At 40.2% G+C, this 24523-nt stretch overlaps 1 protein-coding gene and 1 non-coding gene across 2 annotated transcripts; both read left to right on the top strand.

Moving 5' to 3' along the window:
* Positions 1–1505: 1505 nt before the first annotated feature.
* Positions 1506–1646, top strand: LOC115803991 (U4 spliceosomal RNA). Its single transcript, XR_004024798.1, has one exon. It is a non-coding gene; the product is annotated as a U4 spliceosomal RNA (small nuclear RNA).
* A 1298-nt stretch (positions 1647–2944) lies between these two features.
* TMEM150C (transmembrane protein 150C) lies at positions 2945–23649 on the top strand. Its single transcript, XM_022599527.2, has 7 exons — positions 2945–5769; positions 7252–7305; positions 7435–7467; positions 7933–8000; positions 14609–14736; positions 17887–18064; positions 21078–23649. The coding sequence occupies exons 1-7, from the start codon at positions 5690–5692 to the stop codon at positions 21284–21286; spliced, it is 750 nt and encodes a 249-aa protein (XP_022455235.1). The 5' UTR covers positions 2945–5689; the 3' UTR covers positions 21287–23649.
* The last annotated feature ends 874 nt before the right edge of the window (positions 23650–24523 follow it).

Here is a 24523-nt window from a genome sequence, read left to right as displayed (position 1 = left end):
CTGCCAATGCAGGGGACACAGGTTTGAGCCCTGGCCCGGGAAGATCCCACATGCCATGGAGCAACTAAGCCCAGGCGTCACAATTACTGAGCCTGTGCTCTAGAGCCCACGAGCCGCAACTACTGAGCCCGTGTGCCACAACTACTGAAGCCCATGTGCCTAGAGCCCGGGCTCCGCAACAAGAGAGGCTACCGCAATGAGAAGCCCACGCACCACAACGAAGAGTAGCCCACGCTCGCCGCAACTAGAGAAAGCCGTGCGCAGCAACAAAGAACCAAAGCAGCCAAAAATAAATAAGTAAAATTAATTAATTTAAAAACAAAAAGAAATGAAGTTCTGGGACTTCCCTGGTGGTCCAGTGATAAAGAATCTGCCTTCCAATGCAGGGGACACGGGTTTGATCCCTGGTTAGGGAACTAAGATCCCACATGCTGCGGGGCAACTAAGCCTGCACACCACAACTACTGAGCTTGCGCACCTCAACTACAGAAAAGAAAACCTGCAGGCCACAACTAGAGAGAAGCCCACGCGCTGCAAAGAAAGATCCCGCATGCCTCAACAAATATCCTGCGTGCCGCAGCTAAGACCCAACACAGCCAAAAATAAATTAATAAATAAAATTTTAAAAAAGGAAAAGAAATGAAGTTCTGATACATGCTACATCATGGTTGAACCTCAAGAACTTTATAATAAATGAAATAAGCCAGACACAGAAAGACAAATACTGTATGATTCCACTTACATGAGGTAGCTAGAGTAGTCAAAATCATAGAAATAGAGAGTAGAATGGTGGATACCAGGGGCTGGGGGAGGAGGGAATAGAGTTATTGTTTAACGGGTATAGAGTTTCAGTTTGAGAAGATGAAAAGGTTCTGGAGATGAATAGTCGTGATGGTTGCACAACAATATGAAGGTACTTAATGCCACTGAGTTGTACACTTACAATGGTTAAAATGGTAAAATTTTTACATTATGTATATTTTATCACACATACACAAAAATAATTTTTAAAAAGACCCTGTATAAGAGGATAGAGATGCTACAGACTTGAAGAAAATAAATTGCAAACTACATGTCCAAAAACAGACTAGTATCTAGAATATATGAAGAAATCTCAAACTGTTTTTTTGTTCTCAACTGTAAAAAAAAAAAAAAGAAATCCAAGTTGAAAATGGGTAAAAGACAAGAATAGACATTTCACTGAAGAGAGCATACAGATGGCAAATAAGCACGGGAAAAGATGTTTAATATCACTAGCCACCAGGGAAATGCAAATTAAAACCACAATGAGATGTCATTATATGACTCTCAGAATGGCTAACATAAAAAATTGTGATAGCACCAATTAACACTGATTATTTAATGATAACACCAAATAGTGATATCACCGATAGTGATAATGATGTGAAGAAACCGCATCAATCATACATTGCTGGTAGGAAAATAAAATGGTACAGCTGCTCTGGAAACAGTTTGACCAAGTCTTTAAAAACTAAACATGTATTAGGTTTGCACAGTGGCAGTATTGTAGCCAATGAGGTTTATCCAAGGTGTGATTATTGCTAACTGAAAACTTTTCCCAATACCCCACCATAACGACTTGAAATATAGTCCGCAATGGCAATTTTTGACAGTCTCTATGGAGATTGAAAGAAAAAAACTAATCATGTATTAGCAAATGACCCAGCAATTGCAATCTTGGGTGTTTATTCCAGAGAAATAAAAACTTATGTTCCGAGACTTCCCTGGTGGCTCAGTGGTTAAGAATCCACCTGCCAATGCAGGGGACACGGGTTCGATCCCTGGTCCAGGAAGATCCCACATGCCATGGAGAAACGAGGCCCATGCGCCACAACTACTGAGCCTGCACCCTAGAGCCCGCGAGCCACAACTACTGAGCCCACGCACAGCAACTATTAAAGCCCACGTGCCTATGCTCCACAACAAGAGAAGCCCCTGCTCGGCACAACTAGAGAAAGCCCACACGCAGCAGCGGAGACCCAATGCAGCCTAAATAAATAAATAAATATTTTTAAAATAGTAATAATCAATTAAAAAAAACTTATGTTCCCACAAAAATCTGTACACTAATGTTCATAGCTTCTTGATTTGCAATGGCCAAAATCTTGAAACAAACCGGATACCTTGTAAGAGGTAAATCAACACACTTGGTCCATCCATACCATGGAATACTACACAACAATGAAAGGTACCAAACTGTTGATCAGCACAAACCTTAGATGGTCTCCAGGGAATTGTGATGCCTGAAAAAAAGTCAATCCTAAAAGTTGCATACTACATGATTCCATTTGTATATCATTCTTGAAATGGTAAAATTATAGAAATGGAGAACAGATTAATGGGTGCTAGAGATCATTAAGGAGGGTGCAGGGAAGGGAAGTGGGTGTGGTTATAAAAGGGCGACATTAGGGATCTTTGAGGTGTTGGAACAGTCCTGTACCTTGACTGTAGTGGTGGCCACGTGAATCTACACATGTAGTAAAATTGCATAAACTAAATACACGTGCACACACACACACACACAGAAAGGAGAGCATGTAAAGCTGGTGGAATCTGAATAAAGTGAAAGGATTATATCAATGTCAGTATCTTGGTGTTGATATTGTACTGTGGTTATACAGGATGGGAAGACAGAGTGAAGGACGTACAGGCAGATTTCTTTCTTACAACTGCCCATGAATTTGCAGTTTCCTCTAAGGGAAAAAAAAAAAAAAAAAGCATAGGTGCTTCCCTGGTGGCGCAGTGGTTGAGAGTCCACCTGCTGATGCAGGGGACACAGGTTCGTGCCCCGGTCTGGGAAGATCCCACATGCCGCGGAGCGGCTGGGCCTGTGAGCCATGGCCGCTGAGCCTGCGCGTCCAGAGCCTGTGCTCCACAACGGGAAAGGCCACAACAGTGAGAGGCCCGCATACCACACACACACACACACACACACACACACAAAAGAAATAAAACAATTTAGGAGAATAGCCATTAGCCACCTTAGCTGCTTCCAAAACAAAATAAGAAAAGCAATGCACACTTAATGATAACCAGAGGGTAGAAACTTAAGAAGGTGGGCCTTCAATATATGTGTAAGAAAAAGGTATTAATTAATTTTTTGGAGAGTCATCTGAAGAAAGAAACTATTATTAATACTATCAGGAAGGGAGTCTGCCCTGTTCTAGAAAAGCAGGAGCCCAGAGAAGAAAGTGTTAAGCTGTCGTGAGGCCCTGCCCTTGTCCTAACAGGTGTATTGATCTGCTTGGCAGTTAAGAGTTGGCAGGGATGCCACTTACAGAACGTGTATTTATGTGTGAGGTACTTTACCTGCCTTGTCATTAATCCTCAGCACAACTCTACAAAATAGAAGTTATCTCCATCATTAAACTAAGGCTTAGGAGATGAAATAACTTGCCAGAGATCACACAGCTAGTGAGTGGCTATTGTGCTTGATGCCTTGGTCTTAGAATTAATTATCTCATTAACTCTTTTCACTCTAACTTCCTGCTTCAAAATTTTGATTTTCCATATAGACATTCCTAAAAGGGAAGCCCATGTGAATATTTAACCTTTTGGCAGTTCTGTTTTCACTGTATATCAGTTAAGTTGACACTGTGATTTACTCACCAGCCTAGTGTGAAAATGGTTCATAGGCATGAGTTCTTCTGCCGCTGAATATTCTGGGTATATGGGAGCATTCTGTTACTGTAAAAATATAAGGTACTGAACTTGGGTTAATTTCCAAGGTACCACCACCCTGTGAGGCTTCAGTCTTTGATGCCCTTCTCCCTCTCTTAGAATTCAGTCTTCCTGCGGCAAGATGGGGAAATGGTGTTGCTGATTTAAGTAAATGGCGAGGGCTTACGGAATCAGTTACAGGCAAAGCGAAAGTTGAGAACTAGGTCCCCTAACTCTTACTCCAGTGTAACCCTTTTGGCTGTACTCATCTTGTCAGAGCGCCCTATTTCAAGGGGCAGATCCAGAAAAATTGGTTTATATGCTCAGTTAACATCCCTATTTTCTGTACTCCCTCTGCATCTTGGCTACTGGTGGAATTATTTTTGTTAGCATTATTGATAGCTTTATTATGAGCTCAATTTTCTGGACATAAATGAATAGACACTGAAAAGTCATATTGTGTTTATTTAAAATGTTCATCATTTCAACATCGTATAAACTGGGCAGCCATGCACCACTGGCTCAGATAATAGCTTTTATATATTGCATAGACTATTACATATAAAGAGTTATACTCATTAGACCTCGGTATTTCCACTGCACAGTATAGTACCTGGCACAAGTAGGTTGTTAATACCTGTGAACTGGATCAGATTGGATTAGACTGAATTAAATTGATTGAAGGTGGCTCTAATGTGTTTCGACTCCTAGATTCTGTAATTTATTTAACACCCCTACCCAAGTAGATGTTTACACTACATCATGTCTGTTCAAAGACACATTATTAGGTCAAGTTTTCTGTCCCCTGATCTGAAAGATCTACCTAATCAGGTAGGTCAGTTCTGGGAACTAAGACCTTCCTGAGACCTCGCAGATTACCAGCCTGGAAGGGAAGGCTGTGTTCTCTCTCTGTTCTCAGCACTGGGAAGGGCCAGGGAGTCTCAGCACATGATAGCAGGTATTGCAGAGGTGCTCAGAAATGTGGCAGCACTGGTTCAAACCCAGTAAATGACTTTTTGCAGTTAATTGTAAAACCCCAAATAATGAGCAGTGATATTTCCTTAGAGGTGCCACTTAATCACTTTACCCTTCTCTTTGTCAGGTCACCTGCGGAAGTCACTAGGGCACTTTATTTTCTTGAAACAGGTTTTTTCTTTTGCCTTAAGGATTGTTGGCATCCAGAGTCTCAAATAGATTTTGTCTGATGGCTTTGGGCAAAGAAGGAAAGTGATAATTAGTTGTTTCTTTCTGTTCTGTACCAGTAACTTTTCACAGACACTTCTGAAGCTTCTGGTTTTCACTTCATTTTTGTGGAGAACTTTTTATTCATCTGTTTTTCTTTTAAAATATAGTATACAAAATGCCTGACATCTGTATCCTTTTTGATTGTGTTGGTTGGAGAGAATTTAAAGTTATACACAATACATTGTTTTCTAGAACATTTGTCTTTAGAGTCTTCTGAGATTGTTGCTCGGTAACATGTCATGAGGAAAGTTCAGATTTCCAAAGCATTTGTCATTTCTTCCTGAGCTGCTAATTTGTTTAGTAACCATTTGTTTCTCACACTCTTGTCTGCCAAGCTGTAGACATAGGTACATGCCAGATCCATAGATCCATAATCCATAAATGTTAATAATAGCACTAAAAGTAGGTTGGAGTATGCCTTTGATATCTAGCTTTTCTCCTGAAAGTCCTAAACCAAACTCTCTGGTCTTTTCTTAAATACACTGATGCTTGTATAATGATACACGTCTTTAGGAGAAATTTCCCATCAGTTCTCAACTAAAACTCTGGAATATTTAAACTAATGATAGAAAACAGTCTTCCATGTTACTTCCTCAAGGGATTTCCTACCTGTGTAGGTAACAGTAATGACACTGATTTGAATCATGGCTTCATAAAATACACTTTTTTAGGTTAAAGTAAACTTCCATTCCATCTTGAAAGAGTGAGATCAATTTTTGCCTTAGTTATTAATACCTGTTCATTTTATTTCAGGGGTACAGGCATGGATGGGAAGAAATGCAGCATATGGATGTTTTTACCCCTTGTATTTACCTTGTTTACTTCAGCTGGATTGTGGATAGTGTGAGTATTCTCTTATTTAAGGACTCAGGTGCAATGTAGATAAAAATGTCAAGTGTTGATAGTATGGTTGCCCCTTTGTATCTGCAGACTGCACATCCTTGGAGTCAACCAACTGCAGATCAAAATTATTCAGGAAAAGAAATTCCAGAAAGTTCCAAAAGGCAAAACTTGAATTTGCTGCTCACTGGCAACTATTCACATAGCATTTACATTGTATTTACAACTATTTATATTTTATTAGGTATTATAAATAACTTAGAGATGAAAGTATACAGGAGGATGTGCGTAGGTTACAGTTGACCCTTGAACAACAGGAGTTTGAACTGCGAGGGCCCACTTATATGTGGATTTTTTTCAATAAATACTACAGTACTGTATGGTCCATGGTTGGTTGAGTTCGAGGGTATGGACCCTTGGATGTGGAGCTGACTATGGGACTTGATTATCCACAGCATCTGGTGTCCACTGCTGGTCCTGGGACCAATCCCCCACATATACCGAGGGACAACTGTTCATATTCATATGAATGTATTTGTAAATACTTTAAAATAATGTTTACTAATTCAATCATGCTAAATTTCCCATTTCTCTTCCCTTCTTGTTTCACCCAAAGTAGATAATAAGAGCAAGTAATAAATTATGCAAAGCAGATGGTGAAGAATACTGGTGATGTGGACTCATTATTTGCAAGATTTGCTAATTTGACATTAACATGCTATAAAGATTCCATTCACAGTCCCGTTCATAGTCCAGTTTTTTGGTGTGTGTGACTGGGTCTGGTATGTTTATAAAATGGGTATCATTACATCAGAAGTCTTGCTTATCACAAAACATTCCCACACTTGCTTATTTCAAGTACTGTTTACTTCTAGAAAATTATTTTAGTTCCTTGCAGTTCATTAAGAAAGGTGAACACATATTCCTGAGAAATTAGAAACTTTGAATCCTAATTTTAGTTTCCCCAAAGTTGTATGGTCTTACTTCTTTGCTTCCCGGTTTCCAGATTATAATGATTGCCATTAATTAATTGCCATTAATTTTCTTTTGAAAATTACAGAAATACTATTAATGACATTTATGGTTCAGAGGGCTAGGTGAGCTATAGGTAAAGCATTGTAGTAAAACAACATTGTCCCAGTTAGAAAAAAATGAATATGATTTAATGTGGTTAGTCCAATAAAACTGGGAAACAAATGATTCTTGGGTTTTTTGTTTTGTTTTGTTTTGTTGCGGTACACGGGCCTCTCACTGCTGTGGCCTCTCCCATTGCGGAGCACAGGCTCCGGACGCGCAGGCTCAGCGGCCATGGCTCACGGGTCCAGCTGCTCCGCGGCATGTGGGATCTTCCCGGACCGGGGCACGAACCCACATCCCCTGCATCGGCAGGCGGGCTCTCAACCACTGCGCCACCAGGGAAGCCCGATTCTTGGTTTTTTTTTAACATTTCTTTGTTTTATAAATTTTTTTGTTTTTTCTTCATAGATACTTTATAGCTGTGGAGGATGACAAAATTTTCCCATTAAACTCAGCTGAAAGGTAAATTTATCTCTGGGTAATTCTTTGTTCATCAGTAGATTTAACAAAAACTTTGCCACTGATGAAGTTAAACTATGCACAAGTGACCATGCTTTAACCTGAGCTTCTGGCTTTTCTTTTGTTATCCAGGAAACCTGGTGTGAAGCATGCACCGTATATAAGGTAACTTGATAATTCTCTTCTGATCTGTTGGATCTTAGGAAAGTTTAGGGTGTATTAGTTCTGGCTACTAAGACAAAGTAGCATAGACTGGATGGCTTATAAACATGAGAAACTTATTTCTCACATCTCTAGAGGCTGGAAGTCCAAGATCAGGGTGCTAGCATTGTCAGGTTCTGATGAGAGCGTTCTTCCAGGTTGCAGACTGCCATCCTCTCATTGTGTCCTCACATGGCAGAAAGAGGGCAAGAGAACTCTTTAGGGTCCCTTTTATAAGGGCACTAATCCCATTCACCAGGGCTCCACCCTCATGATCTAATCACTTCCCAAAGGCCCCACCTCCTAATGCCATCACATTGGGGGTTAGGATTTCAGCATATGAATTTTTAGGGGACACAGACATTCAGTCGATGGCAGAGAGTTATCAATTTTACTACAGTAATAATAAAACACTTCCTGTTTTTCAAGTATTGCAGGTGATGAACCTCCTGCAAGCTGTGTGTTTAGTCAAGTTATGAACATGGCAGCATTCCTAGGTAAGAAGAGCATAAAGAATGCTTTATGTGCTTTGGTATGTTTCTTTTTTATTTTAAATTCTCCCAAACCCATATCAAAATCATGGTGGACTTAGTTGATAATTTGGTATCATATCATGTCAATATGCTGAAGAGGGCTTTTTGTTTTGAGTGTCTTTTTTTCTCATGAATCCTTTTACATTCACCTGCTTACCTTACGTTTTCTTTTCCCTTTACCATCTTTAATCATTTCAGCCAATTCTTGACTTTATTTCTTTTGCTGCATGAAATAATATATTTCATGGGCCATAAAATCCTGCATGAGAATGTAATATTGTGCAATATGTTTGCTTTAAAAAGCATGCCTTATTTTTTCCTTCACTGGCAAGGATGAAAAAATGCTTAGGCTCTGTGATAAATATTGATGTGTGTAGATATTGTCTTTAAATCTAAAGGTCAGCCTTAACATTAGGGTGATGCTCTCCCCTGTGCCTATACACATATCAAGCTGGCAAATGGAAATGTAGGTTAAAAAAAGAAAGAAAGAAACCTTTTGTACTCATGTCTGGCCCCAATTCCCCACTTTTCCTTTAGGGACCAAGGCCTTCATTTAATATCCTGTCCCCTTTGTACTGTTCCCTGGGGATCGTGGGAACCAGCCATGCTCTCTGTCTTCCTCCAGATTGACTTTATAGCCCATTTCCTCCAGGCCAGGACTCTCGGTGTCTTTCAAAGGGTCAACCAGCTACCACCACTGGCATATTGTTGGGTCGGCCAGTGACAGCTAAATTTTTCAACAGTGGTTTTCTGGAAGTGTTTATTTTGCATAGTAAGACTTTCACTCCAAGTAAGAGAGAATGATGATGTTATTACCGAGGGAGTATTGGCACCTGTCCCCCAGAGAGGTGCCCTGTTATTTCATCTATTTATAAACACCCCACAAAGAAATTTCTATTCACTCTTACATGTTCCTTTTTAATGTTTGCTGTAGGAAAAGGGAAGACCTGTAGAATTCCCTGGAAAATCAAGGGAGACTGTTGGTCCAACATGCAACACAGGCAGAATCCTAGTTGGTTCAGAAGGCTGATAATGTGAGAAACATGGAGAATGTTCCCTGTGAGGCACCAGGGGAAGTGCTAGTGGGTCCGGTTTTGTCTCCCTGCCTTTAGCCTCAAAGTTGCCAGGAGCTGTAGACTCACTCTTTTTTCCTAGCCTTGACACTACTCTTCTGAAGAGCTCTAATAAACATACTCATGCTAAGGCATAAATGACCTCTAAGGAGATACTTGCATTTAATAGAACACAAAGTCCCAAGGGTGGATCTGGACTTGCAGGGTCAGGGACCCTTCCCAGCCCCTCTGCAATCACACCACATAGGCCTGCAGGTTGGTACAGACTCATGATCATCCCCACGGAGCACAATAATTACAATAATTAATGGCAGTCACTTAATATTCCAGGCACAATGCTGAGTGCTTTGCAAATACTACCTCTTCTAATCATGATACACAGGAGACTGCCTTTATGAGGAAGGAGACTGCCTTTATGAGGAAGCTATCACAGGCTGTCTGTCCTCCACTGGGCTTTAAAGAGACCAATGAACATGTTGGAAACAATATATTATCCTTTATATTCTTAAGACAAATTGATATGTCCCAATAGTCTTTAGTGTAAAATCTAAAATATGCCAGTTTGCACAGCTCACAAATTTATCCAGTTATAAAGCTGATGATTAACTCATTATAAAAGCATTTCCAAAAACACAGTCGTGAAAACAAGTTCCCCTCTTGCAGATGACATTCGTCGTCATCTGACTCTCCAGTCCTCCCCTGCTCCACCAAGAAGCAGTTAAGTTTTTACTAGCTTTTGCTCTAAGGTATTACAGCATCCAGTATTTATACTTTATTATCTTTCATCATTTTTAGTGCCATCTGGTAGACACAGAACTGATTAAGATTAGTATTCAGTGGGAGTGAACCAACAATTATTTATCTGGGAATGAAAAAGAATCAGTTTGCTAATGATTCTTGCTCTAAACTGTGGTTGCTTTTGTCTCCCCAGGCCTATCCCTCTTAGACCTCAGACTGTTACTTTAGACGACATCACTGACTATAAGAAACAACATAGACCACCTGTAAATCACTGCTTGTTGGCAGCTGTATAGATGATAATTTATAACCTACAAATGAGTTGGTGTAGCAAAGATCTTATATCTTTTTGATGGACTAATCAAAGATCAAATGCTCAGTGATTTCCTTATAGAATTAGTTACACTTTTTGTCCTGAATCCACACTTTCATTTCTCCTGGGGGGTGGGGTGTAAAGACCTAAGACAAATTTCTTTTTTTTTTTTTAGGTAAGAAGTGGATTTATTTAGAGAGAAACACACTCCACAGACAGAGTGTGGGCCATCTCAGAAGTCAAAAGGCCCCAGGTTACAGGGTGGTTAGTTTTTATGGGCTGGGTAATTTCTTTTTTTTTTTAACTTCCTAAATCTTATTTATTTGTTTGTTTATTTCTTTTTATACAGCAGGTTGTTATTAGCTATCCATTTGATACGTATTTATGTATACATGTCAATCCCAATCTCCCAATTCATCCCACCACCATCACCCCCCCACTTTCCCTCCTTGGTGTCCATACGTTTGTTCTCTACATCTGTGTCTCTCTTTCTGCCTTGCAAACTGGTTCATCTGTACCATTTTTCCAGATTCCACATATATGCGTTAATATACAATATTTGTTTTTCCCTTTCTGACTTACTTCACTCTGTATGACAGTCTCCAGATCTATCCACGTCTCTACAAATGACCCAATTTTGTTGCTTTTTATGGTTGAGTACTATTCCATTGTATACATGTACCACATCTTCTTTATCCATTCATCTGTCGATGGGCATTTAGGTTGCTTCCATGACCTGGCCATTGTAAATAGTGCTGCAGTGCACATTGGGGTGCATGTGTCTTTTTGAATTATGGTTTTCTCAGGGTATATGCCCAGTAGTGGAATTGCTGGGTCATATGGTAATTCTGTCTTTAGTTTTTTAAGGAACCTCCATACTGTTCTCCATAGAGGCTGTATCAATTAACATTCCCACCAACAGTGCAAGAGGGTTCCCTTTTCTGCACACCCTCTCCAGCATTTATTGTTTGTAGATTTTCTGATGATGCCCATTCTAACTGGTGTGAGGTGATACCTCATTGTAGTTTTGATTTGCATTTCTCTAATAATTAATGATGTTGAGCAGCTTTTCACGTGCCACGGCCATCTGTATGTCTTCTTTGGAGACCAAGAAAAATTTCTTAAAAGGAATATTATTTTCTGCTCTGGAGAGGTTGTGAGGATAAACTAATAGCTGAATAATTTTGGTCACCTAATAGCGGCGTCTTTCCCTCCTTCAGCCAAAACATATTGATTGTCATGTTCTACTGCTGTCATAAATAAGAATTATTGATGTATAAACAGTAAAACTAAACAAAATGAAGAAGAATTTGGCCAGACCCAGTCTAGAACTGCAGTGAAGAGCTGCTGTTTTGAGTTTGAACTTTAAAAACCCGATCAGCTTCAGAATAAAAGAATTTAACAAAGAAAATAAGGAATTACTCTAATATTTATATTTTTAACAGGCAGATAAATTAAATAAGGGACACTTGTATAGCAAAGGACTGTTGGGAATATCAAAAACAACAAAAGGGTGGGTTTTAAAAATCTTTTCTAAAACTGTAAGTAAAATTTTAAATTTTTAAATGAAACAAAAAATATATCTATTGAGCAGAATGTTAATGTGGTAAAAATTGGTTGACATATATAAAGATGGCTTTGAAATTGCCCTACTGCCCAAGAAAACTTTTTCAATAAGGTATAATTAAATCATTACTTGGTTGTAAATGGACTTCATAACAGTCTGAATCTGTCTGCATTTAAACCTGTTAATAAAACTGTTAATGGATCAGAAGCTTTATTATTTCCACAACCATAAAATTTCAACTAGACCCTATTATGGAAAGAAATTAGGCCTAGCCTCAGCTGATTAATAATGGAGTTAATAGGTTAAAAGGGCCAAGTGTGGTGTTTGGAATGCTGTTCTGGAAGTTGGGAATGTTGGGTTGATTCCTGTCTTCAGGGAAGTTTCTGTTTCCTGGTTAATATCATCTGTTCTTGATGAAATGACTTACCACCCATATTACAAATGAAAAGGCTAGCAATGCTGGAGCCAGGAGAATAGTACACATCCAGAGTTCACTGGAGAGAAATGAGTAACACAGACAGTGGCACTGACTGCGTCCCTTTGGGTAGAGTGGCACAAACTACCTGGATGGTCAACATGAAGAGCCATTTCGGTGTCTGCTTTGGCAGTGGGTTAGGGCCTCGGTGAGAGTTCCGACACCATCCTAGCCCTCCAAACTAGATGACAACCAGAAAGTTCCCAGAGTCATACTCTCCACTAGTCGTTTTTAAAAGAAATTAAATGTGCTGCCTCGGTATTCTGTCATTATGTGCTGACTAATATCCACACACAGTTAATTAGCAAATGTCTCCCCTGGTGCCTTTTGTGGAGATTTCTGGTCTAAATCTAATGACTTCTTTACTGAAGATCACTTTGTGTCAGGGCGCTTATGTTGAATTTCTCGTCTCCCCACTTCTTCCTCCTATTCGTATCCCCAAAAGTATTAGAAATTGTGCTTATTTTTTCATCCTCTAGGATAGTTATTGTCAACATTAATAGACTTCTGATAATATGATAACTCCTAACTGGATCCCTCAAACCATTAGGTTGAAAAACTATTATCAAAAAAATGGTTCTGAAGAACCTAGGGGCAGGACAGGAATAAAGACACAGATGTAGAGAAGGGACTTGAGGATACGGGGAGGGGGAAGGGTAAGCTGGAATGAAGTGAGAGAGTGGCATGGACATATATACACTACCAAATGTAAGATAGATAGCTAGTGGAAAGCAGCCACATAGCACAGGGAGATCAGCTCAGTGCTTTGTGACCGCCTGGAGGGGTGGGATAGGGAGGGTGGGAGGGAGGGAGACGCAAGAGGGAAGAGATATGGGAACATATGTATATGTATAACTGATTCACTTTGTTATAAAGCAGAAACTAACACACCACTGTAAAGCAATTATACTCCAATAAAGATGTTAAAAAGCTATTATCAGCTCAAGTATAATCTATTAATTTGATGATGAATCATGGGCATTAGCTTTAACATAAATATACTAAAAGCTAAATCAGATCCAAACAATTTAAGATTTCATAGATTGCAGTTTATTTCTATTTTGTTTCCAGAATCCAACTATTAACCAAGTTGTATACCACTCTTTGACCAGAGGTACTTGGAACTGAAAGTCAACTCACTGAACTAACTTTGTAGCTTGAAACTATGAAATTCGTCATACTTGGGAAATGCAAACTTGTGAATGGGTTTCTTTGTTAATGGCTACTAATAATGGCCTGAAATCAAGGCAGACTTACAGCAAATAATTACCTACTAATTGTTGTATAAATAGGATGATTCTTGAATTCCTAATTGTCTTCCCTGCTAAACCTTAATGTCAAAATAAATTGCCTTAGGAAGTAGTAAGTGCATTTCTTCATATTAGCTATAACATATTAATTGCAAGTGCTTTTTAAAAATCATTTGTAGACTGACCTCTCCCAGCTTTTTGTATAAATATGAAAATATCCCTGCACCAAGCAATTAATAAAAGGAGATTCTTAGATTAGTGACTTGAGTATGGACTGGCCTCAAGGTTACTATTAGAAGTCAGATTTGAAATCTAAGTGCTTCCTTTTTCTCTCTGCAGATTCTCCAATGACAATTTGATTCAAAAGAGTGGGATTTTAAAATAAGTAATTAACATCATGTGAAGAATTGAGCTTTCTTAATATAATCAATATGATTTTCAGTACATACCAAACCCCCAAATCTGCTATGTTAAAATACAGATTCCATGATTTTATTGCTGTAACTGCTCTAATTTGGGTGAGCTGTCTTTGTCCTTCGACAATGAACACCTGCAGGTAGAATCAGAAGGGAGAGGGAATAAACCAGTAATAAAGGGATTTGTACATGTGCCTTTATCTTCCTTCCTATCCCCGGGAATGATTTCTGGCACAGGGACCAGCAGGTTTGTCTAGATTGGTAACCTTGTCTTCTTCCCCTTGTTTTCTTGCCCTATCTGTTCTAACACGGTTCTAAACTAAAGGCTGATGGAATCAGTGAATTCCCGTGCCACGGGCTGTCTCTCTGTGTCTGATCTGCTGTGTGCCAAGCCTCTGTGATGTTCTTCTAAGCCAGTCTGTCTTGCGCTGACCTTGTTTTTGAGAACTCTGAGAACAACACTAGTTGTTACCAGTCTATCATCTTGTGTCACCCAAATAACATATAGCACGCTGCTTCAGTTCCTCTCTGCTTTCCCCAGGTTAGCTAGAATAAAACATCTCAGTAATCAGAAACGTCACATGGAAAATTTCTTTTAAAAATGCATCTGTCGTTTTAGAGATTTAAAGGTGTACTGTGGCAAAAAGTTTACTTCTGCACATCGTGGCTTTAGAACGCTGCTTCCTAGTCTGACTGTGTGATTTAACTTTTTCAATCATAACATTTTGTTTTATTCCCAGCTCTGGTGGTAGCTGTTCTGCGCTTCATACAACTGAAACCAAAGGTTTTAAATCCATGGCTGAATATTAGTGGATTGGTGGCGCTCTGTCTGGCTTCCTTTGGAATGACCTTACTTGGTAATTTTCAGGTACTTCATTTGGCCTTTTTCACCTCCATCTCACACTTCACCTATATGATGATCACAGCCACTGAGTTATAGTCACTACGTGGCCCATAGAATTCTCCATGAATCTTTAAAAAAATGCTAACAGTGGTTCCTGATATGCACAGTTTCTCCAGCAGTCAGTCCATCTGTTCTTTGAGCCTCGCCTACGTAAGTCTGAATTAAACATGAGAAATTCCTCCCTATGCATTGGAAATACAGCACAGCTATTGGGAAACGTATCTACTAAAATAGGGCTTTCAAACCGCTATATACTTTTTTTCATAACAAATTGTATTCTAATGTACCTTTCTAGAAAATTAATAGGATCATTGCCTTTCTGTAATTAAACATTGAACATTCTTATTGGATGAAACCTTGCATTTTAGATTAGCAAGCTCACATGGGAGTCAGTTTGAAAACCTAGAATTTCTCTAGAACGCCTGTGACTTGAATAAGGAGGTACTAACCCTCACTCTTCTTCCCAGAGATGTAGAAACCCAAGGTCACTTAAGCATAATTTCCCTTGCCAATACCCTCACACAACTCTTGACCTAAATGACTTCATTTGTAAAATAGACATGGAGACCCTGCCCAGTTACAGTAGTCTGTTTTTCCTGCCTCCATTCCCTCCCCAGCATCCTCCGGCCTCTGTGATATACTGCTGCTAGAAACTTCCTCCTTGCAGTCAAACACCAATCCTGACACTTCTCCACCGTCTGTTGAGTGAAATCCAAATGGTGCAGGCATTCCAGGCACTCAGCATTCTAGTGAGTGTTTAGGAATGTTCTTACTGAAAATACGGTAGTGGATTTTCTAAGACTGTCTCTCGTCCTTGACCCTCAGTGCTGATAATTCATTAAATTAGGATAACTCATTCCCCAAGATGTCCCCGGCACACAGTAGCAACTCAATAAGTATTTTTTTTAATAAATAAATTTATTTATTTTTATTTTTGTGGCTGCACTGGGTCTTCGTTGCTGCGCGCGGGCTTTCTCTAGTTACGGCGAGTAGGGGCTATTCTTTGTTGCAGTGTGCGGACTTCTCATTGCGGTGTCGTCTCTTGTTGCGGAGCATGGGCTCTAGGTGCACAGGCTTCAGTAGTTGTGGCACGTGGGCTTAGTTGCCCCACGGCATGTGGGATCTTCCCAGACCAGGGCTTGAACCTGTGACCCCTGCATTGGCAGATGGATTCTTAACCACTGTGCCACCAGGGAAGCTCTTAATGAGTATTTTTTACTTAATGGGCTGTCTGACAGATAGGCAGGCAGTCCCACCCATTCCTCTAACTATTCTAGATCTCATTCCGTATCAACCTAGATAATGAGAAAACTGCATTCTTAGAACATATTGGCTAGGAGGATGAATTATCAGGAGAATATTTGAGAGTTTATCTGTTAAGCTCCAAAATGTTAGGGCACAGAGCATTTTAAATTGAGATTTTGGTGGTAGTCTTTCCTCCACTTATCCATCTGTGCTACAGGGACTGGCATGTTGTAAAATGCTCAGTAACTATCATTTCTCTCAACCAGGTCTTAGATGGAAGTTACTGAATAGACATTTTGTTTTTCACTAAAGTTCCCCAAAGAATCCCATGATTGGGTTGTTTGGGTGAACCACAGATATTCAAAACTGTAAATGATGACGCTGTATATGAAGAACATTTTCTGGAATATCTACAGAGATTACACAGGAAACAAATAACACATTAGTTGCCTGTGGAGAAACCAGGTGGCTAGTATATGAGATAAGAGACAGACTTTTCAATCTATACTCTTTTTACAATTTTTTAAAGTTTGGCCCATGTAACTGTATCATCTATTTTTAAAATTAGAATTAAAAAATAAATGAACAGACTATGTAGACCATGGAAAACCAATTTCCTAGTAGTAAAATTTGACTTGGGGAATCATTACTTAAAGTGTTTCAGGACTTTCCTGGCGGTCCAGTTGTTTAGACTCCACGCTTCCAATGCAGGGGGTGTGGGTTCGATCCCTGGTCAGGGAACTAAGATCCCACATGCTGCGCAGCCAAAAAATAAATAACAATAAAATAAAATGTTTCAAAAATATGTGTTTTGAACTGTGAGCGGGGGGAAATGGCTTCTTCAAAGAAGAAAAAAATCCTACAGCCAAAACAATAGAAAAAAATTGTAAAGGGAAAGTAATATTGATTTGATACAACCATTATTCATAGCAACGCTAAACAATAAAACACCTGAAGGCAATGGCGATTCAAAAAGATATTTTCACCATGTTTTTAAAGCCATCTTTCAACAGTAGATTTTATTACCTGTGTTTCCTATATATGTGGGGTACTATATGTGTAGTTAAAAATATATGCAATTGATAAAGGTGTTTTAAGCGACAGATATATTTTTTAAATCAGTGGGTAATGATTTGGGCAGTTTACATCTCTAACCCCCAATTGAAATAACCCAGATGGGTCTCCTTTAACCTATTAACTGTATAAAAGCCTTGACCAGGAATCTTCAAACACTGTTGCCCTTTAATGGGTCTCCAGATATGGCAAAAGCTCATAAGTGCAGTTTTCTTATTATAATAGGAAACAAAACAAAAGCCCATTAACAATGAATTGGCCACATTACATAGACTGGCCAGTTTTGTAAGAGCAAAGAACAGCTCAAGTGTTATGAGTTGTCCAGGCCAGTGAAATCTTGACCTGCTTAGAATTGGCCATCCTCAATCAGTAAGTACACAGCCGGATTCTGGTCTCATTTCTTAGTGTAGAAAACAGAGTTTGGGGTTTATGCCTGTAGAAACTTTGACATTTCTCTTTTTTTGTGTAACTCTCCTGCTTTTTTCTTTTACTTTTCTACAAAGCTTTTCTGGAAAATAAATTCAAAGAATAAATTACCACTGCCTGTATGATTCTTCCAAACAAACGTTTTGAGGTGTGGGCATACTATTCATTTCTCTTCTTCCCCTCAGAGTTGGAACCAATGGAGAATAGGCACAAAGAGCCAGTGGAGATGCAGGGTTCTACTCTTTCTACAACCTATCATCCCATTATTGGGACATCTCTTTACCTATTTTTTTCTCCTTCACGTATTCCACTGGCTTGTATGTATTTTCTAAATGGGCCTCCACAGGTCATTATCTGTTCATCCCTTAGCTCACAAATGATGAAGAAATCCATAATGTCGGAACTTCCTTGACTTTTGGATTTGGCACGTTGACCTGCTGGATCCAGGCTGCATTGACACTCAAAGTAAACATCAAGAATGAAGGACGGAAAGTTGGAATTCCACGAGTTATTCTCTCAGCATCTGTCACTCTCTGCGTGGTCCTCTGTATCCTTTGAATGTGAAAACGTTCTTTGCCAGTGAGATTAAAACACAGATAAGTTGTCCATGTAGAAGATGAGAAGAGTGCCATTCTCAGTTGGTTAGGATATACTGTCGTATCAACTCAGAATATTAGACAAAAAAGAAAAATAAATAGGTATAAAAACGAAAACTTTCAGACCTATTTTTCATGCCAAAGAGGAGATGGAGAGCTAAAGATAAAACAAGCTCTGCCTTCTCAAAACTGTTTCAATCTGTAGGAATGTGCCATGCATTCTCCTTTTGATGTAAAGTTTCCTTTTGTGAAAAACATAGAATGCATAACCAAAAGAGAATTGTGGGGTTTTTTTCCTTCCATCTTGAAAAATTCTTTTCATTTTCGACTTTATCAGTGGCTCTGTTATTTCATTTAATCTATTAACTCTAAAATGAATTTCTAGGGACAAAAATACATTTATACCTTTCAGGAAAACAAGTAAGCTTTTCTGGAAAAATTCAAGAACTAGATTACCACTGCATGTACTGTTGTCCTAAACAAATAATTTTGAGGTGCTATTTATTTCCCTTCCTCCCTCGGAGTTTGAACCAATGGAGAACAGTCACACGGAGCCAGATGGGGATGAAGAAATCAGCCTTTATTCCTAGTAAACTTGGAAAGGAAAATCGTGCAGGCCTCCTATCTCACACCCTGGAATTCAATCTATCCACCCAGTAAGAAGCAGAGAAATCAGGGAAAGGCAGAGGAGAGCATTACACTCAGCTGAAGCCCAAACAGATCGCAGAGGGACTGGTCTAGGGTGGAGCACAGTGACCCCACCTACTATAGCAGGGCCCAGTGGAAGTCGGCCAGTAACCACCCCACCAATCAGATCAGTCACTCAATCCTAAGTGTTCACTCCATTAGGTCCTCTGGAAACTGGAGAAGAAGGAAGTTCCTAGACGGCAAACTGTATAGCTAACACAGTTACAATCATCAATGTAATAGCCAATATTTATTGGGTACTTATAATGTGCTAGGCAGTATTCTAAGCACTTTAAATGTGTCAACCCTTTTAATCCTCACTTAACAAGTAAGAATAGTGAAAAACGAAGGTTAATTACCCAAGATCACACATGGTATGTGTCGATTTGTTCTAAACTCAGGCTCAGTTCTTATACTCTTAAGCACTATGCCATCCCTCCTTAGAGTGGCTTTAAAATACGAGAATGTTGGGCTTCCCTGGTGGCGCAGTGGTTGAGAGTTCGCCTGCCGATGGAGGGGACACGGGTTCGTGCCCCGGTCCGGGAGGATCCCACATGCCGCGGAGCGGCTGGGCCCCGTGAGCCATGGCCGCTAAGCCGGCGCATCCGGAGCCTGTGCTCCGCGACGGGAGAGCCACAACAATGAGAGGCCCGCGTACCACAAAAAAAAAAAAAAAAAAAACCATGAAAATGTTTAGCGTTTGGAGATGTTCGTTAGTGGAATATTTGGAGCCATTTAGTTATTCTTCCCTCACAAACTGCCATTCAGTCATTTTAGCGGTTTTCTTAAGTCTCATTAGATTGAGAACATTTAAGGACTTGAAATTCAAGCCAAAAAACTTGCTTATTACTAGCAACCTGATAAAATATTTTATGAGTAAACAGGTCAGAATTCTGCCAGTGCGAGATTTGAAGATATATTCCTCCCCTGTAAGTTAATATTGCTTTGGCAACAATTTGAACCCTCAGTCAGAAGAGTATGTACAGATTTTAAATCATTCTGAGTTTTGAGCTTATACCAAACAATTCTGATCCATGATATTTCCGAAGACTTGGAACCATTTCGTGGTTCCCAGGTGAATGAATCCAGGCCTAGTCAGCAGAGCGAAGTTTGGCTGAAGTAGTTGTCACAGAATTTTTCACTCTCTGAAAATTTCCCAAGATTTTAAGGCTAAGTTCTGAAGGTAGAACTAATTCTAAGGGAACATTTCTGATTTTTCTAAATAACTTTATTTAGTCCTTGGCCTCTTAGCTTTTCACTATAGAACTTTATGAACCTTTCTCCTCCCCAGCTCCTACCTTCATATATACTGATGTGTGTGTGTGTACACATACATACACTCTGTGTATAGTCAGGCATAGATGAATCATCAGTTCTTTGGTTTTTTAATTGCCTGCTTTCATTTGGGCACAAGTTTAAATGCAACACCAGGAATGAAACCAGCCTATAGAATATTGTCTGAAAGGCAATAGTGAAAACTAGAGAGAAGAAGAGGGGCCACTTAGACCTTATTAGTATCACTGCAGAGACAAACACAGCTTATATGGAGGTAGTTAGCTATTTGATACGTTCACATTGTTCCATCGTCATTTGCAGTGTCTTTTTTTTTTTTTTTTTTGCGGTACGCGGGCCTCTCACTGTTGTGGCTTCTCCCGTTGCGGAGCACAGGCTCCGGACGCGCAGGCTCAGCGGCCATGGCTCACGGGCCCAGCCACTCTGCGGCATGTGGGATCCTCCCGGACCGGGGCACGAACCCGTGTCCCCTCCATCGGCAGGTGGACTCTCAACCACTGCGCCACCAGGGAAGCCCTGCAGTGTCTTTTAAAAATACAGCGTTATTTTTCTGGCCAACTAGTTACTTTGGAATTGTAATTCTTTAGCTAGTCTCACAGTTTATTAGGCAGCCGTAGACTATAGCGGTCGAATGCATGGCCAGGGAGTCAGAGTGCTTGTGTTTGAATCCCAGTTCCACCAGTTAATACCCGTGTTACCCATTTGGCCTCCGTTTCCCTATTTTAAGCGAACTGCTGATAACAGGATGTTGTGATGAGTAAGTTAGGTTTTCCATGAAAGCACCTAGAAGCATGTCTGGCACAAAGTAAGGGCTCAATAATGTTACCTTGTATTATTTATGTAGATGGTGTTCAGCTGGCTCTGTGAAGCTCTTCTGCTAGTCAGGGGGAGAGCCAGGCTTTTCCCGTAACCTGTCTCTGCCCAGAAAAGAGCCCCGTCTTAATGTGGCCGATGGAGGAACTTGCCTTGACTACTTCTCCCCAGACTTCATCCTCATGGCCCAAGGCATCCACCTGTACGCAGCCAGGGTCCAGTGGGGCCTGGTCATGTGCTTCCTGTCTTACTTTGGCACCTTTGCTGTGGAGTTCCGGCATTATCGTTATGAGATTGTATGTTCCGAATACCAGGAGACTTTCCTAAGCTTCTCAGAAAGCCTGTCTGAAGCTTCTGAATATCAAACCGACCAGGTGTAACCCATCAGTTTTTCCTTGCTGGTGAGGTGGGTGTAGCATCAGGGGAGGGGCCAAGGCACACCCACAGGACTTGACACACAACCTCATGACACATCGTAAACACAGGCACGTGCACACGCACACACTCACACACACATTCATGGCCACGTTTGCCAAACGAGCGTTTCGGGGCGAGTTATTTAACAAAAATGCACAAGCCCTATGTGTCGAAATATACGCTGTTAGCACTGAAAATATAATGCACGACAGAGCAAGAAGCTTGTGCATGATCACCTCTCTTTTCCCCTCTCTCCCAACACCCCCTGCTCTTCTTGTCCTCTTCACGTATTCCAGACATCCTGATCACCCTACCTTGGGCAGGCCAAATGTAACATGGGAATAATGCCAACTCCCAAAGTTGCCTTCAGATCCAGAGGGCTTGGAACTAGCTCATGAGGACATTCTGAATCTGGCACTAGGGCTCTTGAATGGACAGAGTATCATTTGGTTGGATGGAAACTGTACAGAGATGTGACCCCGTGTAACCTGTGGATGATGTTGGATCAAGGATAGAACTTTCCCACAAAAACTCCCTTCATCATCGTTCAGTGGTTGGCTGAGCAGATTCGACAAAAGGAATATGCTACGATCTGTGAGGGGGAAGCCCACCACCATGATTTGGACTTTACTGTGACTGAGAAAATATTTCCAAATGTGAATATTTGTAGGCCATGGTCTGCCATGGAGAGATGTGGGTAGCGAGGGTGTGGTTTCAGTTTTGCTTCCATAGTATGCTATGTTCAGTTTTTATTTTCTATTTCATAGTTTGCTTTGTTTTCTTTCTTTTTTTTTTTTTTTTAACTAACTACCATGGTTCTCTTGGGGCCTCACGGACAGAGAAGATGTAGGCCAAACGCAAGAACTGAGCTTGTTTGGGGTTCAGCATGATAAAAGAAAAAAAAAAGAAAGGTCACCTGCAGGCTTAATTTGCTGCTTTTATGTTTGAAGCTAAGAAAATGTTCACAGAAAAGCACAAAGAAATACGTGTGGAGGTAATAAAAAGAGCTCCTGCTGGACATTTGTAAAAGAGAGGAGTTTCAGAGGATCGTGTTGTAAATCCAAATCAAGGAGTTTCTTAATATGTATCTATTGCTCAAATTTAGTATTTTGGGGGGCGGGGGGTTAAGGGCTTTTCATACTCAGAATTTGTAGAAGCCAATTAAAAGGTTACCCTCCCCGAAAAACAAATTGGTTCAGTTCGTCCCCTACAACACATCATGTAGTTCCCACCCGCGAAGAGTTTAGAACTCAAACTCTATTCCTGGGCTTTAGAGGATGTGCTTCATAAAAAAGGGCAGAATTCTAAATCAAAATGCGTTGGAGTGGGCCAAGCTGATGGACCCTCCGTGAGTGCACTTTGTTTCAAGAAATCCCCAAACTTACTTCATAGGGGCTTGGGATTTCATGGAATATAATGTGAAAAAATGTTTTTTTAATCCAACCCAAACTCTGAGCTTCTTGAGGAGGGGGTTCAATGACTTTTCATCTCTGTATTTATCCCCACCTCTTAGCACAGTGCCTGGCACATGTTAGGTGCTCAACAAACATCTGTTGAATAGAATTACTGGTAATTTACAGTACGAAAAAGGAGTATCAGAGAAAGACTCAAAGATGTGTGAGAGAATGGAAGATGACTGTTTCATGCAAGACAGGAATGGAAGAAATCACGAGGGTTAGATGGGGGAGGCAGAACACCTCTAAGGGACAAGTAAAATGTGAGAAAAAGAGACAAGCAGAGAGTGTTCTATTAGAAAGTCATCTTACTGTAAATAGTCCAAGGTGACATTTATTATTTTTGAATACTGCTTTTGGGGTTTTTTTTTCATTTTTATATTTTAAAAATTTTATCAGAGAACAAAGATTTATGAAGTTTTCTTTTACTCTACACAATCCAAATTAAATAGCTTTTGGTGATGCACCATACACTTTCTTAAGAGTAGATCTAATAGCGCATTTTAACAGAATCAAGCAATGACTGGCATTATTCATCGGGATCTGACCACTAAATAAAATTCTTTTGTGCAGAATTGTGATTTTTCTTTTGTCTCTTACAAGAACATTTCTTCTCTAATATTAAAGCATGTGTAAACTGACTCAGACATTATGTTGAAAACTTCAGTGTGACATTGGCAGCATATTTCTAGGGTGTTTTCCAACACTAACAACCAATTCTCTGATTCTCTGGACACCAACTGGGTGTCCTACAATTCAGTTCAATTCTGACACTACCCAAAGTTATCCTCAGACCCCACGGGTTTAAAGGCTTGGTCCCGCAAGACCTCCCTCGCTTCAAATGCCGGTCGCAAGTATCATGTCCCCAGATAACCCACACTTCGGTCCAACCTGGTCATAAAATTGGAGGGTGCCCACAATTCCCTTCCCTTCTGGGTTCAATAATTTCCTGGAACAGCTCACAGAACTTGGGAAAACACTTTACTTCCATTTTCTGGTTTATTATAAAAGATACAACTTGAGAGCAGCCAAATGGAAGAGATACACGGGGCAAGGAAGGGGAGGGATGCAGGGGCACAGCATCCTCCCAGGGTTCAATGTGCTCACCAACCCAGAAGCTCTCTGAATCTCACTATTGCTGAGTTTATAGAGCTTCCTCTCCAGCCCCCTCTGCCACCCCTGCCTGGAGGTCAGTCAGGAGGTCTAGCCACTTGGTCTTTCTGGTGACCAGCTCCAACCTGAGGCCATCTAGTGGCCTCACCCTTAGTGATCTCATTAGCATAAACTCAAGTGTGATCAAAGGGGCTCATTACAAAAAACAAAAGCCATTCCTATCACTCAGAAAATGCCAAGAGCTTTAGCAGCTCTTGGCAGGAACCGGAAGACAAAGACCAAATAAATTTTTGTATTAGACCACACAGACACATAAAGATCAAGATTACAGAACCTCCTAGGAGTTAAGGACCACAGCATTCATCTAGAAGGACAAGGCCAGGGAATCTGCATTTGGAGTGAGCATTCCTGGAGGAGCTAACGCAGATGACCCAGAGAACAAAATAGTAAATATACTACACTATGTTTCTGGTAGTCCAGCTAAGTCTCTTGAAGAAAAGTTGCCTTCCTGGTTAGGAGAGAAATATTTTACGAACAATGTTAACATTTTCAAGGTTCAATAGTTTTTGATTTAATGGAGAACTGACAGTGAGGTCAAGTTTTATTACCTGTGTTATTTATTGGGTTTTCTTT

The sequence above is a fragment of the Delphinapterus leucas genome, chromosome 5, assembly GCF_059928025.1.
Source record: "Delphinapterus leucas isolate spDelLeu-1000000601 "Yukka" chromosome 5, BTC_Dleu_Yukka2, whole genome shotgun sequence".
In the NCBI taxonomy this organism is placed as follows: Eukaryota; Metazoa; Chordata; class Mammalia; order Artiodactyla; family Monodontidae; genus Delphinapterus; species Delphinapterus leucas.
This window is presented reverse-complemented; position numbering and strand designations above follow the sequence as displayed.